Source organism: Anoplopoma fimbria, chromosome 8 (genome assembly GCF_027596085.1).
Source record: "Anoplopoma fimbria isolate UVic2021 breed Golden Eagle Sablefish chromosome 8, Afim_UVic_2022, whole genome shotgun sequence".
NCBI classification, from domain to species: Eukaryota; Metazoa; Chordata; class Actinopteri; order Perciformes; family Anoplopomatidae; genus Anoplopoma; species Anoplopoma fimbria.
In genome coordinates this window covers 1262250-1277403 of record NC_072456.1, presented here as the reverse complement: position 1 = coordinate 1277403, position 15154 = coordinate 1262250, and the positions used below count along the sequence as shown (strand labels likewise).

Sequence of the window (15154 nt, the reverse complement as noted above, 5' to 3'; positions counted from 1 at the left end):
CCCCGGGTCAGTTGCATAAAACCCTGTGCAGATTCACAACTATTTATACGCCGACAAAGACAGACAGAAATATGCATATATCCACAAACTGCTTAAATGCTAATGGTTGATTATTAACACTTTGTGGGTTTGCTGGAAAAGGGTAAAACATCTCTTGTATCAACCCTAGTAGGATACAGTATGACATTCTCCAGTCAGGAGCAAAGCACAGGAGATGAGAGCACTTCACCTTGCCATGACTTCAAATGTCAGTCAAACATTGTCAAAAGCTGTTTTATCCTTTTTTGACAAAAAAATAATAAAATATGTTGCAGAACAGATACAATATCATTTTAGCAGCTATATTTTCTCACTCAAAAAAACATTTAAATCTAGTTACATTTTAAGAAATAAAATATTGAAACAAAATATTGTAATAAAAGAAAGGAAGTCTGAAGATGTATACAGAGCAAACACCTCTCTGCTGTTGTGTGTCCATTGTTATGCCAACGTGGTTCACTACTCAGCAACACACACACACACACACACACACACACACACACACACACACACACACACACACACACACACACACACACACACACACACACACACACACACCACCTCAAGGCCATGTCCCATTGTCCTGTGAAAGCCATGAGGAGGAATTCCTTTCATGTGTCATCTCCTGTCACTGTGCTGTCCTGACAGAGGCTTAGTGACATATGAGAGGCCTCGGCAGAATGTCCTGCTTTTAGTCAAATGAAGAGTCTGGCAGCTGCTGCATTCATCAAAATCAAAGGATAATCTGCTTTCCATATAAAATCAAGTGATGATTAACATTTTTTTTTTTTGTTCAAAGAGGGGGATGGGAGTGTAGATGCTAGCACCTTTAAGGAGACACTTGAGAGACACGGGGCGGGAAAGGTTCAGAAACCGTGCAGAATTGTGTCAGAAGATTTGAAGTTACATGAACGTAGTGTATAAACTAAGCTCTGCTGTCTGACTCTGTCTGCACTGATTTCTATATTGTGACTTTAATTGCCCAATGCCTTTTAAAGCCAGTTCATTCAGCGAGACATAAATAACAGAATGGGCACTCAAGCTGTAAAATGCTAACGTTATACAATGTCCAGTGTCATAAATTTTATTTTGGAGGCAATAGAATGTCTCAAAAATGTTCCATTTTTCGTAAATCATCGTAATTTACGTTCACACTTTATTTCTTTTGTCCAAAGCGATGAAGAAATGAGGTACAATCCAATCCACAGTAGATCAGCAATCAATATATCCATTTGTGTGATGGATTAAACCAGCTTTTACCATGGCTGGAAAAGCTCTCTATAATCTGCTATGGAGAAAAGTAGACAGTCACAGCTTCCCAGGTTGCAGATGCCCCGGTCGGCTATAGACCGTGCAGGATTGAGTCCTAAAAGTCGGAAATAAGTTAGCATTTTAGCACTTCTTCTTCCCTCATCTCGAGGATTTAGGCCAAATGCTTGAAATAAGGTCTGTAGTTAACACAAGCTTAAGATATTTCCACGTTTTGTTTTGTTGACTGTGTTGCAGTTTGTTTATAGATTAACGTTATTGCATTCACCATTAAAAAATCCCAAAAGTGGTGTTCATTTGTGAAGATATCTTGCTAAACAAAACGTATCAGTATCGTAAGAAATTTTTTGCCAGTTTATTTGATAAAATAATAAGATGGAAAAATTCCATTGGCTTTTTGTTGATGGAACCAGAGGGATGGTGACTTTTGGGGTTGACCTACAAAACTACATCATCCCTTCAGCACTCCATAAATTCTGCTAACAATATTGGGAAAGACTGATTTCATAGGTGGGAGTTCCCAGGAAATGAAAGTGGATAAACAGCTAATGCGTGTCAACATGTATTTTGCAGTGGTTGCCATGGAAAAGGACAAACAACACAAGAAGTCAATAGAGATATAAAGCAAGTTCAAAATGGTTGACATATTGTGCATCTTTTTTTTTTTTAGTCTAAATTTATTCAACCATATAATGTTTGCATGTTTATGAATGATAAACATTGCAACATTATTTACTGTTATAAAGCCTGTGTCCTGTGACAAAAATCTAAACTGAATTAATAACAGGACAAGAACTGTAAAAGTGAAGCAGCACCACACTGGTGAAGTTAAGTTCCCTGAAAGGACATAGAGAGCAACCTAGTTCTCTATTAAATCAATATGGCTCTGACAATTTTCAGGTGAGGAACCCCTCATGGTACCAAGCAGAATTATGTTTTTTTTATTAAGAGTGCATCATTAGACACACAGTCTGTCCTCCTGACCCCCAGCTCAGGGTCGGACAAAGGCTAATCAGGGCCAAGGAAGGGGGGCTGTGAATGTGCTTCCTCTCTCACAGCTCCTAAACCAGCCTCTTCTCCATCGGACTCCAGTCAAAGGGAGTAGAGGCCATTAGGCGGCTCTGGACCTCCTTTTCTTTATAATTACACCCTCCTGGATTGACCGAGCACCAGTGAGCCCTCTGCTATTTGCGGTAATTAGTCCAGAATGTGAGCTGTCAACATGCAAAAATCGTGCCAGTAGGCCCACAATGCCACGGCCACCCCCACTGTGTTCAACAACAAGCACCTTGCCTCGGCCACTGGAATGCATTAACTTTCTCCTCTCTTTTTTTCTCCCTCGGCGACTTGTGTCAAATTCAGGTCCCTCCGAACAAAATCTTAATAATTAACTGGCAAATTTGAACATGATTGCTTGTGACACACCTACTCTGGTAATTATTGCTTTGAGGCCATGTGCTAATGAAATTAATGCATTCATTGCCCCAACAAATTAGCATAACTCATACAAATGGCCCACATTTGAGAGCACGTTGCAAAAGGGGCAAACAGCATACAAGAAAAAAGCAGCATCAACAAGAAATGAAACCCAGACAACGAAATGGCAATGGAGATTGTAAGATGAGCCCTGCTTCCTCAAAGTCTTAATGGCTAAAGCCTCTTAATGTTAACCAAGGGTGATTGCAGTAATGCATTTCAGAGTGAAAGCAGCGCAGGACCAAATGATTATCACTACCATCATTACAGTCATTGCTGATGTACATATACATCTCTCTGTGGACAAATATTAAATGGCTGTGCCACTGCAGACATTAAAATGTTATTATACTGATGCATTAACTTACTGTGGCAGAGTTCATATCAATATACAGTAGAGGCTTCCCAACAATCGTTCTCTAAATGGCACCGCTGCCACTCGCAGCCCTCGCCAGTCCTGCTGCTAACCCCTGTTCATGGCTGTTTGGACTCTCCGTGGGATGTCTCTGCCCGACATTAATAATTGATGGCGATGCCAATCGGTACAATGGACTAAGACAAGTGCAACGGTCAGTTGGAGATGCTGCACAAGTGCAAGAAATGTCTCCTCTTAGGTAAGAGAAGAGCAGAAATGGTTGTAACACCTAAAAAAATGTGTTTGCCTGCAGCCAAATACTGTCAGACAGTTACAGTCAGGTGAGAGTCTGATAGCTAACATGACAACTCATGGTAGCATTTCTAAAATCTCTCTCTTGATACATCATGGGGACCTTATTTTGTTCAGCAAATCAGTAAACTACAGCAGAGAATCATTTTAGGCAGGGCTCAACATTAATGCTTGCCTGGGGCAAGTAAACTGTGTTCGGGCAAGTGGAAGGCCTCATGCAGTTTTCCAATCGGGCAAGTAAAAAATAAATCAGCGGCCGGTATTCTGTAAAAATATGCAACTGGGAGATCTGCATTAATGCTTTCTAATCGCCGATCCCTGATAATGCTGCATTGTGAATATAGGCATGAGGAGACCAAGCTAACGTTAGCTGTTAGCAGCCGGTTGGAAGTACAGTCTTGCTTGGCTAAATAATGGAGCTAACAGCATAGCAACATTTGGAAAAACTAACTTAAACAGACACTTAGGCCTTTAGTAAGACTCGTCTGCTACCAGCAAGCGGTCTCTCCCTAACACAGTCCTGCTTATAACAGAGCTCTCAGCTGTTAAAAGATTGCATAAAGTTAAAGTATGGTGTTATCTTGTAAAATATATTTTTTGTCAAGAAACTTCAATGAAGACAGTTGTTTGAGGGAAATGTTTTCACAGCGATATAGAATAGACGTTAGATTATTTCATTTATTTTTGGTCCAATTATCCTCCTATAGAAGCTAGTTTGCCTGGCTTGCTAGCTTCCACTTTGTGAGTTTTGACAGTGTAGTCATTTGCCATAACCACAACTGTAACAATGAAGAGACGACTACAGCTAGGTACCCCGTCTCCTTTATGTAACGCAGGACAGACAGACACACATAATTACTCAGAAGATGAACGAAAATGTGCATCTTATTGGAATCAGTGCTGAAGTTGAAAAGCTATGCTAACTAGTGTGCACCTTCCACATGGAAGCCAACAAGTCTAGCTAGGCTAACTAGTGGCAGATAAATATGTAGGCGAAAAGTGGAAGCTAGCAAGCTAATAAGCCAAGCTAACTAGCTTCCACTTTCTGAGTAGAATACTAACTTAACAGCACAATGGGACCTCCCAAATATTGAGTGTTAAATAGAATTTTAAATAATAAATCGACAGGCGTCTTAAATCACTAATGGTTGATAACCAACGCTATGTGGGCTAAAATCAATGTTCGTAGGGTATATGATTGGGACGTTCTCCAGTCAGTAGCACAACACGAAAGCATGCCCCTAGCAAATCTGGCACTAAAATGTAAGTCAACCACTGCCAACACCCACATTGGGACTTCAGACTTAAAAGTTTCTACAAATATGTCAAAAAAAAAAATATATATATGTTATCCTCTTTAGAAAATATGTACAGTAACCACAGTATCATAAAGTTTATATTGGTATAGAAAAATGAGGACTAAAAATTCAAAGTTCACCAACACACTCATCACCCTGTTGGGAACAAACTGCAGCTGTATGTAATAAAGACACGTTGACTTCTAATAAAAGAAAGCATCACTTCCGGAACAATTCGTCTTTAACCCTCAAATGGAGACAAAGACAAATTCCTGATGAATAACAACGATCAGTGGAGACTTCCTCACGGACTAAATGTTTCATTTAACTTTCATCAGTGTTTGAATCTGTGTGTGCGCATGATTTCATGTATAAAATATCCTTAAATCCTGAAAGGTCGTTGTCAGAGTAACTGTGACATTTTCTTCCACGGAGCGGATCCCTCCCATACATACACACAAGAACAGACAGCGAACTCGCCGCTGTAGAGCAAACGATGAATAAAGCACTCAGTGGCCGGCTTTTGATGCTTTGACCCACGGCACAAGCATGAATACATACAACACATCAACAGCATACTTCCTAATCTGAGATGGTTAGTGATGTGGCCACCTTATCCAGCATGCAACCCCATCTGTGATGACAGATCAGCTCCGCCGTGTCACGCGAACAAACTCACAAACACAAGACACAATGTGTTGACGGCAAATTTGCATTAGGAATGTACCACAGTGAGGCGTGATTAATTTCTGCTCATGAAATGAATACAGATTTGGTCATTACATGGCCTGTATCCTTTGCCAAATATTGTAATGTCTCTGCCTCCTTTTTCTGCAGCGAGTGCTCTGCTGCAATAATAGGGAATATAGGACAGCTTACAGCTCATAAGCAACACGACGGCCGGAAAATCAGCTAAATCACAGAGCAAAACAAAGACCTGATTGCTCATTAGTATTATGGATCTGCTCTGCTTAAATCTGTTTTGTGAGCTGCAGCCACTGTTTAATGACTTAAACGGTGTTTGTTTAAATGCTTGCTACCTGCCTTTCACACAAGTGAGATTAGAAGAATGAGACATCATCAGCTCCCTCATTGAATTTTTATAATACCCTCCCTCTAAAAAACACACGCGCATCAATACACTTACCTTGGCTTTGCAGATAATGCAGTGCAGCCTGTCTTCGATCCCACATCCCTGTGAGGAGACAATATTTGAAAGTAATTTAGTGACGGTGAACCATCAAAACAACAGTTATAAAGAATGACTTACTGTAAAATGACATGCATGAGTGACAAATCAATTGTTTGTGTTTCGATCAATGAACTAATTATGATTCTTTGGAAATGGTGATTGCATTTTTAACCCAAAAGGCGTATTGGTAGGAAACCCACCCTCATTTTAGACATGTAAGAAAAAAACAACTATTTACATTGTTATTGCGCTTTTTGTTAGTGTGTTTTGTCCAATGTTATTGTGTTTTTCACTTCCTGGCCATGATACATATATAGTTAAGAATACATAGACAAACATAATGCCGTAGATGTTGTTTTAATGCACACTAGTCCATGTAACACTTCGCAGGACAAAACTGCACACGAGAGAGAAATAACGTAGGCAATAATCTTCAGGCTGGTGCCAACTATCTGAGGATGCTTATAATAACAACAAGCATTTTATACAAACACAAACCGCCAAATCCACTGCTAATATGCATGGCGTGTAGGAGCACGTTTTGATAGATGTTAATGGCATATAATTATAGAACACTGCTATTAGGCAATGTGATTTTATAAAGAGGGCCACTGCCCCTGGCACTGTGGCCTGATTGCTGTGAGTGTCAGGCTAATGAATGTAAACCAAGTCTGTTTGCGATGATGAGAATTATCAACCCATGAGAGAAGATGCAAGTGTATGTATGTGTGTGTGTGTGTGTGTGTGTGTGTGTGTGTGTGTGTGTGTGTGTGTGTGTGTGTGTGTGTGTGTGTGTGTGTGTGTGTGTGTGACGTGGGGGCTGAAACCACTATTTGCACCAACTTGCAATTAAAGGGAAATTCAGGCATGTACACTTCCAGGCAAGTGCTTGCTTGCTGACATAAACACACACTTCCGTCACAGATGAAACATATATTTAATACACGTCAGCATGTAAACGCGTCCTCTCACTATGTTTTTCATGTGTTCACACTCAGCGTTCACTGGTCAGCGCTTCACTCTACACTAAATTAATTCTATATCTAGCGAGCCAGTTGTTAGCAATTTAAAAAAAAACCTCTTCTCACTTTTCCCCCCAGCCCCCCCATAACTACTAAGCATTTTACTCCAGACGGATCTGGTTACAAATTCTGAAGAGGATTTTTTTTTTTTTTTTTTTGAGGGATACCATTACCATTAAATTCAATAGTGAAACCAGATGCATAAAAATTAAAAACACATTTATCCGTCGGGATGGCAAGTATACACCATTACTTTTCCCAAAAGCCTGCATCCTCGCTCTGTATTTCGTCAAGCCGTCGTTGGGCCGGGCAGTGAGACACACCAGGCTGCGCTCTGGCTGGTGTGGTGCGAGCCATACAGTCCTCCCGTGCCCTTGTACATTTGTGCTGCGAGGGGTTTGAACCCTTTAGGAATGCACTCCCTGTAATGAGGGTCAGGGGTCAAAGTGCTGCCGCGCCTGGAGGCCGGGATCTCCTAGGCACACTCAGTCACTGACTCTGTCCCTATATTTAAATCCTGCCTCAGGACATGTTTTTCAAAGGGCATCTCCTAACTAGTTCCTGGTTACTAATTAGTTTTGTGCCATGCTATTTGTCTTTGGGAACCTGAAATGGGATGGAAAAGAGAGGGGTGGGGGGCACAAATGAGGCAGTCTAAAAAAAGACAGCGTATGGTTTGCCTCAGTGCCGATGATGATCATTCAGATAGTCCTCGGCTGCAAACATACTGAAGTGTGTATCAACAGTTGTGGACATGAATGCCATCGCTGTTTTGTTGTGTTTGAATTCGGCCTGCCCGCTGTTTAGTGACAACATCTGTGTGATGCTGTTGTGGGTGAAATTAAATAAGGACGTGGAATTTGCCCTTTTTTCTCTTTTTGTTCAAGCTGCTTTTAGGAGTGGTAACGGTGCTTGCTATCACTCCCAGCTGGCAAGCTCTCTTTCTCTCTCTCTCTCTCTCTCTCGCAAATCAAATCATTATTGGATTACATTTTCTGGCTTCATAAAATGCGGTTAAGAGGCACTTTAGACATATGTGCATGACCTGCTTTCCAGAGATGGCTATCAGAGCAAAAGTGACAGGTCAATTGCTGATTTCTGTTCTGTAAAAAGGAAAGGGGCTCCCTACCCTGAGCACTCTAAAAGGTCGCACTCTCTCTCTCTCTCTCTCTCTCTCTCTCTCTCTCTCTCTCTGTGTTTCTCTCTGTCTGCTTCTCTTACACACAAAAAAACTAAAGTAGCCTTGTAGCGTCTGCTGTAGAGATCGGTGCTCTGCGCGAGTGTGTGCGCCCGCTCCGTGTGCCTGAGCGTGCGTGTCTGTATATAATTGTATAGTGGGAAGACACACACTTAATGGAAGTGGCTCTTCACTCTGACAGCTGGGTGGTGCAGATGAAAGGGCTGCTGTAGCATGTTGTCTACCACTTGTGGAGTATCCAAAGAGACCCAAAGCGCACAGGAGTGGACGGCAGCAGACCGTGTGAGAGCAGACTGTATGACTGTATTTGATAACAGTTAATTCATATATTATTATCATCAGTACAGCATCTTACAGTTACAGTATACTCTGATGCAGATTTAGATCTGGATGTTATTATTTAGTGCTGCACTCTGTGGACCTCGTATGGAAGCAGGCGTACTGTATAGACATACAGTCCAAAAGTGCATAATATACACAGATTGAGTTCATTTTCATTGGATCTGCTGTTTGGCTCTCTAGTCAAAGAGTCACTGCAGAGATTTTGTATTGCACTTAGTAGATTTTGTATTTCTGGGGAACTTGTGAAATACAGATTTTAAATATATTCGACAGTAGTACAGCAGATTCCTAGATATCCTGACTTTAACCATAAATACTACTACACTTCGCATAAGCCCACACAATAGCATCTCTTCATCGGATACATGATAAATGGCCACACAACTCCATATCCCCAGTTTGTAACAACAGCCTTCTGTTCTAAAGACAAAGTAATCTCAAAGCCCAAGCCGATAACTCTGATGACCTCATCCGGGTCATTTTCTCAGACTTGTCGAAGGTCCTCCACAGTGTCGTGAGATACAACCGTTTTCACAGCCTGACTAGTTACTCCCCATGACTAGTTAATTCATCTTGACTGATGGAATTGGTGGACTTCCTCTCTAACTGCCTCGCTATTTTACATTAACAGCAACCACATGATTAATGTTGCATCAATCTGTTTTTTTTCTTCTTGCTACCTGGAATGCAGAACTACACAACAAGTTAACACATGTTTGACCTATTATGCCTTTGTGAAGTTACTATGGCGTGGTAGGGAACTAATGACTGTTTACACAGACAAAGACCAATATTAGCATTATTGTGGAGTGATGGTGATTGTAAGTTAGCTCTGTTTTGGTCTTCACCACAAAAATATCAGGCTCTTTTGCTGCTAACTGCTCCGCTATGCTCACCAGCTAGTTGCCGTTTGGTGTTCATACTTTAAACTTTACTGTGTGTTCATCAAAGCTTTTTAGCCAACAACAGTTGTCTGCTACTACTAAAACAGGATTGATTAAAGTTGTAAACCAAAACAGTAAAGTTGTGTGGCATAAAACTAAAACAATGAGCTAAAAAGCTTCATAGAGCTTAGGGGTAAAGCAGGCTTGGGTGATAACTATTGTGCATTCATGACTATGAGTGACCCTTTTTCATGTCATACATATTCACTTCATCTATTTCATACAAAAAATGGGTTAGTGCAGCTTTAACTAACACAATATTGTATGTTCTTATGATCAGTGCTTAGCCAGTGCTACAAGAACCATAATGTGATTATTTCGATGCCCTTTACAGGTAGTTGAACAGTGATTACATTATGTATAAACAAACGTCTGTCCATGCAAACTTACAAACTCCTAAAGCACATTTTCAAATCATATGATTTAAAAACTAATTTGCATGCAGAGGAGGTTTAGGTCATGTGAAAAATTGCAACTGAAAAGTAAAAATCTTCAGTTTAATTAACATTCTTGCGTCAGCACACCTCTCCGCTTACTTTTTAACTTTTACTTTTTGTTTCTGGGAAATACTTCTACAGAGGTAATTATCTATTTTTTACTGGCAGCAGCAGCAGAGGTTTGCTGGGAATTAATGGAGGATGAGTAATTAGGACGAGCAGAAATAAGCACAGTGACTGAACAGAAAGAGAAATGTATGCCATCTACAGAAAGGTACATTTCATTAACTGAGAAAAGAGGAGTGTAAAGTGATCTTTGGGGAGGTGCAGTGCAAAAGCACCACATCAGTGGCCGCTGTATCAACACAACTGCTGGTTCAAGGAATGCTACAGATGCTAATGAGCCATTTTGCGGTAGGTGACAGGTGTCGGGTGGATGATAGCTTGCTGGATCCCTGCCAGTCCATTATGAGGCACTTCTCACCGTTTCAGCTGTGCTTCAACTGCATAACGATGACGTGCTATCATTGTTAGCAACCCTCATTAAAACTAATTGGTATTGCTATTTGAAAGGTAGCTCATTACCTTGAGGCAAATAAGGAATGCTAACATTGCAAACACATTTATTCTCTGCTAGAAGTTCAACAAAGACATATCCCATTCAACATTCTGACAAATGGCTGATGATGGAAATATCAAGGCTCCATACGTGGAAAGTCTCTCTTACCTTCTGGATCCACGTGGACAGACACACGTGATGAGAAAGTAAATTCTTGCAGTCACAGAAATGCCTCAGCGGGTCACCGGCTTGAAGTTCAACATCCCTGCATATGAAGCACTCTGACGTCTCTGTAGAAGAAGAGGAGAGGAAGGAGGTTATGAATGGTTTGGCACTGACTTCACATCGCATCAAAGGCTAATCACAAATCCATGTTCAGATTCATTGCTGGTCAGGGAAATGTTAAATGACCCAGAATTTATGATGGCTGTAAATCGTTGTATTTTCTTAACAGAGTTTTGCAAATATTTCTACTTATACCGGAACTTATTCCCCATTACAGCGTTCACCACTCACTGTACAGCTCCCCCGAGCATTAGACCTTTATGTTGTTCACGGTGGGAGTGTGGCAAAATGAATATGGGCTTCAAAGGTAATTGTAGCTGGTTGACATTCCTGACAAGACAATGAACACATCGGCGCAGAGGTGAGAGTGGCAATGGCAAACACCATTCAGTTTTCTATGTAACGATTATTTTCAACCACAAGTATCTTGTTCATTACTTGTTGTTTTTTCTCTTTTGCCAATAGTGATATTATTAGATTTTTGTGCAGAATGTTGTTACTTAAGACCAAAATTATCATTATTATTATTATCTATTTTATTTCTCTTTTAAATGTTATTCTGCAGAGATAACATATTTTTATGCACAAAAAAAACATACCCTCTTCCCAAAATATTATCTTGTTTCAAAGTTGGCCCCTCTAGATCTCAAAATCAGCAATATTCAAGATTTTTCACCAATTGGTTTTAGTGTCTATTTCCTCATTGCTCAACATTAGCTCATGAAAAGTGAACAGGATTCCCCAAAATTGTGTGGAGGCCTGCTCTGATGTTAGATTGAGTTTGGCAACAGGGTGAAAGGAAGGATCAGGAGTTGCTAATTGCTAACGACACATTGTGTGCTGCCTTCACAACTTAAAACAGCTGCTTTGAACTAACGGCTGAAATGATGCATGATATCTAGCAGTAAAATGAGCCGTCCCAGTTCAATTAGAAGTGGACATTAAAGGTGAGCAGTGGAATACATCATGTCCTCACTGCCAGACATGTGCTCCTAGCCCGGGGCCGGGGGGTTAGTCACAGCAACCAGCATCTCTACGATGTAACAGGAAACTTTGCCGATGTCTCCGTTAGTGATGATTCTCAAACAGGAGCTTTGAAGCTAAATGATTGGACAGCAGCTAGAAGCTAGATTTGTTGGTTTCATCCCATAAAAAAACCTTGGTAGACAGCAGTGAGGGCTAGCTGTCATCTGAGCGCTCCCTTGAATGGGGGGATAAACTGCTGCCTCAGAAGCTCCTGTCTCTTTTGGGCCTCTGGTTGAGCAGGATCGCTTCAGGTGAAACTCTATCTTCGGGTGAAAAATCTTTTAATCAAAGGCTGGGTTTTTAATATAGCCCCATCAGAGTCTGTGTAAGCAGATTTTATTACTGACCAGGCATATATTTCACCTCACTTTAATGTCTCTGAGACAAGCTGTGAAATAGAAAAAAAACCATACTATTTTCCATCCCCCCAACACAGATTTTAGTTAACTTCTATCAGTCATAAATCTGGAATTTTGAGATAAATGTGTGGTGTCTTCCCTCCCCGTTACTGACATCAGCCACCTGGCCTACTAATGGAAATCTTTCCATTGAGGCACTTGGCAAATACAACTGTGTGTCAAAATTCATACTGCATGTTTGCTTCCTTTTCCTCTGCCTGTCTAACAATATATCAAGTTTAGTTGGTTTTCACTCAGTCAAAATAACTTTGTATGTGTAGAGGTGTTTGCAGGAAATAATGGAGCCATGCAGAGACATACATATAGAGTATGACAGTCAGGCAGTGTTTGTGTTTCAACAGCCTGACCAAAAATATTTCCAAAGTTACTGTGATGGCAGGTTCACCAATTATACCCACAAGTCCTTTTTTTTTTTTTTTTTTTTTTTACAATTTCATTCCCCCGAATCGGTGCTGCTTTTACGATCATTATGGCAAGCCCTGAGGCACTTCTGGAGCTAAATAACGGATGCACTTGCTGTGAAAATAACTAGAAAACAACATTACAACAGAGATGTAAACATGCGGCGCGTCAATCGCAGCCGAGCTGACACGTCTGCGTGATCTGTGACAGCCGTAATTAACTGTCAAGGGGTGTCAGTGCTCGGCAGCGTTTCACATGAAGGTGAGCGCTCGACTAACTGGCTGAAGTCACCCTCAACGCATGGTTTAGCAGCTAACAAAACTTCCTGAAGCAGCAGCGGCAGCAGCAGCTCCAGGCTGTGTTGTTCCCATACAGGGCACTGATGTACTAAAACAAAGTTTGTCAGTTGGAGACGCTGATCTCTACGATCAAAGAGGAGAACGTACTGACACAAACTCTATCAAGAGCTCTGTTTATACTACTTGACTGTCTGAAAATGGCTTTAGTGGTGGGTGTCTGTCTGTGATGTTTTAATTCCCTGCTGCAAAGTGTCACTGACGTGAATCATAAAGAATAAAAACGATTGAAACCATAATCCCAACAGAAGCAGTATAATTTGATGAGATTCAAAACTCTGTACAGTAAACTATACAGTAAACAAACGGGGAAAAATGCCAGATTGAGATCATTTAATTGTCCGTTGCGTTGCTAACGACCTCATTAACGAAAGAATGATGGGAAATCAGCATGGTCCGGGCAAGGAACAGCCTGTGTGACAGCCATCTGTCTACAGTGGGGGTGGGGTTGGGTGGGGGTTGGGGGACTGGTAAGTTAACACCGCGGCCGCCACGACTTCCAAGCGCAGGCCTAGAGCACCTCTAGATGGAGGCAGTTATTAGTGTTTTACTAACCAATGAGAATTTAGGATTTATTCAAGATATAATTCAACTATTTTTCTGTTCATTCTTTTGACCTATGATGTGATCCAAGTCAGAAAATGAGATTAGAGAGTAATGCTACCCGTTGAATGTCTCCTGATATCTTAACTGATATGAAAGCAATAAAGGAAAAACAGGTAAAGGATAAGGGCTTACATGTAGGGCAGGTTACTTTATATGACACACCTCAGTACATAAATAATATATAAAGATATTCGAGATGCTTGATAAACATGGCTAATATGACACAGTAGGGATCAGTCTGAATTGGCCCAAAAACTCTCAGGGTTTAAAATGGACACCACGTTAAAATGGAAAAAAAGGGAAAATGCAGCTAAGCAAAATGATGATTTAGGTCTGCATGACCACAATCTCAGCAGCCGTGAATCACACTTTGACAGCACATAAAGGGCACCAGATAATGTGCAGATTCATTCCTTTCCACAAGCTGCATTCAAGTAAAACTGTGGATTAATAATCTATCGACTTTTTTTTTTTTAAATGATCAATGAAGGACCTCCAATGTTTCAAAGATATGTTCATTTTGTTGCAGTGAATTTCCCAAGACTTAAAATTTCCCCTATTTCGAGGCTTCATATGTCGCAAAAGTAACATTTTCTTAATATGCTACTCAAAAGACATCTTTAATTACATCCTCCCTGCCTGATAAACTCTACGACTCCAGTGTTTAACTCAAGCGATCTGTTAATTTGTAACAGATTAATTTGTAGTCCAAGCAGAATCATCAGGGTTATTTTTTCAGACCTCAAAAAGCTCTAAACAGAACTGAACTGGACGTGCAAAATCTGTGAGAGGAGAATTATTGCTGCACATTCAATTGTACATTCACAGGCACTAATATGTTTTCCTCATGAAATGGAAAGTGAAACTTCTAGGACGACATACATACCGATAAACTGACTTGTGCCTGACTGATCTGAGGACAGTGGTTGGTACTCACTGCCCATATTTCACTTTCTGTTGTGGTTGATATTAGACTTCTTCCTTTCACTTCTACGTTCTTCCAGAGAGAAGCAGTTTCTTCCACCTTCTGTCAACATTCCTCTGTTCTCGCAGGGGTTAAATGGACATTAAGAGAATCCAAACTGAACTATCTACTACTGCACTCACTGTCAGCTCTTCGCTCTGTGTTTTTGTTTTTAAGGAAGTTATAAAAAAAAAAACAGACAACCAATCACAGCTGCACACTGGAGAACGTCAGGAGAGGAAGTCAAATGGAGGGGGCGGGGGAAGAAGAAGCATTCTGATGAACTCCAGTGCATTCTCTAACAACAGATGTTGTGAGTGAGAACACAGTGATTGTAAAACACCACAAACGTAGATTCTTTTTTAGCCACGTGCATTGTTTTGTTGAGGGGAAAAGAGTATAAGGTTGGCAAGATTTTATAATGAAGGAGGAGCATGTAGTGGATGAGGTCACTTTTTAAAAAAAACAACACTCTGTGTTGCAACAAACCATCACGGATGCTCTCTGCTAGGAAATGACTGATTCATCTTGGAATTTCCCCACACACATCTTTCTGCTTATTGACTAAGTAGAAATGGCAATGGAAAATTCCAAAGTAACAGTTGTGGCATTTATTTGTAGAACTCGGGCTTGCTGATATGGAAAAAAAA

At 40.7% G+C, this 15154-nt stretch overlaps 1 protein-coding gene across 2 annotated transcripts in view; it reads right to left on the bottom strand.

The window, feature by feature from the left end:
- LOC129094309 (uncharacterized) overlaps positions 1-14641 on the bottom strand; it is a 128342-nt gene extending 113701 nt beyond the window's left edge. For both annotated transcript variants that reach the window (XM_054602424.1, XM_054602425.1), the window contains exons 1-3: positions 14427-14641; positions 10615-10736; positions 5900-5947 (exon numbers count right to left, since the gene is read on the bottom strand). In XM_054602424.1, coding sequence (XP_054458399.1) covers positions 5900-5947; positions 10615-10736; positions 14427-14484 — 228 coding nt within the window. In that variant the 5' untranslated portion in view covers positions 14485-14641. The remainder of the gene's footprint in view (positions 1-5899; positions 5948-10614; positions 10737-14426) is intronic.
- Between the last annotated feature and the right edge of the window lie 513 nt (positions 14642-15154).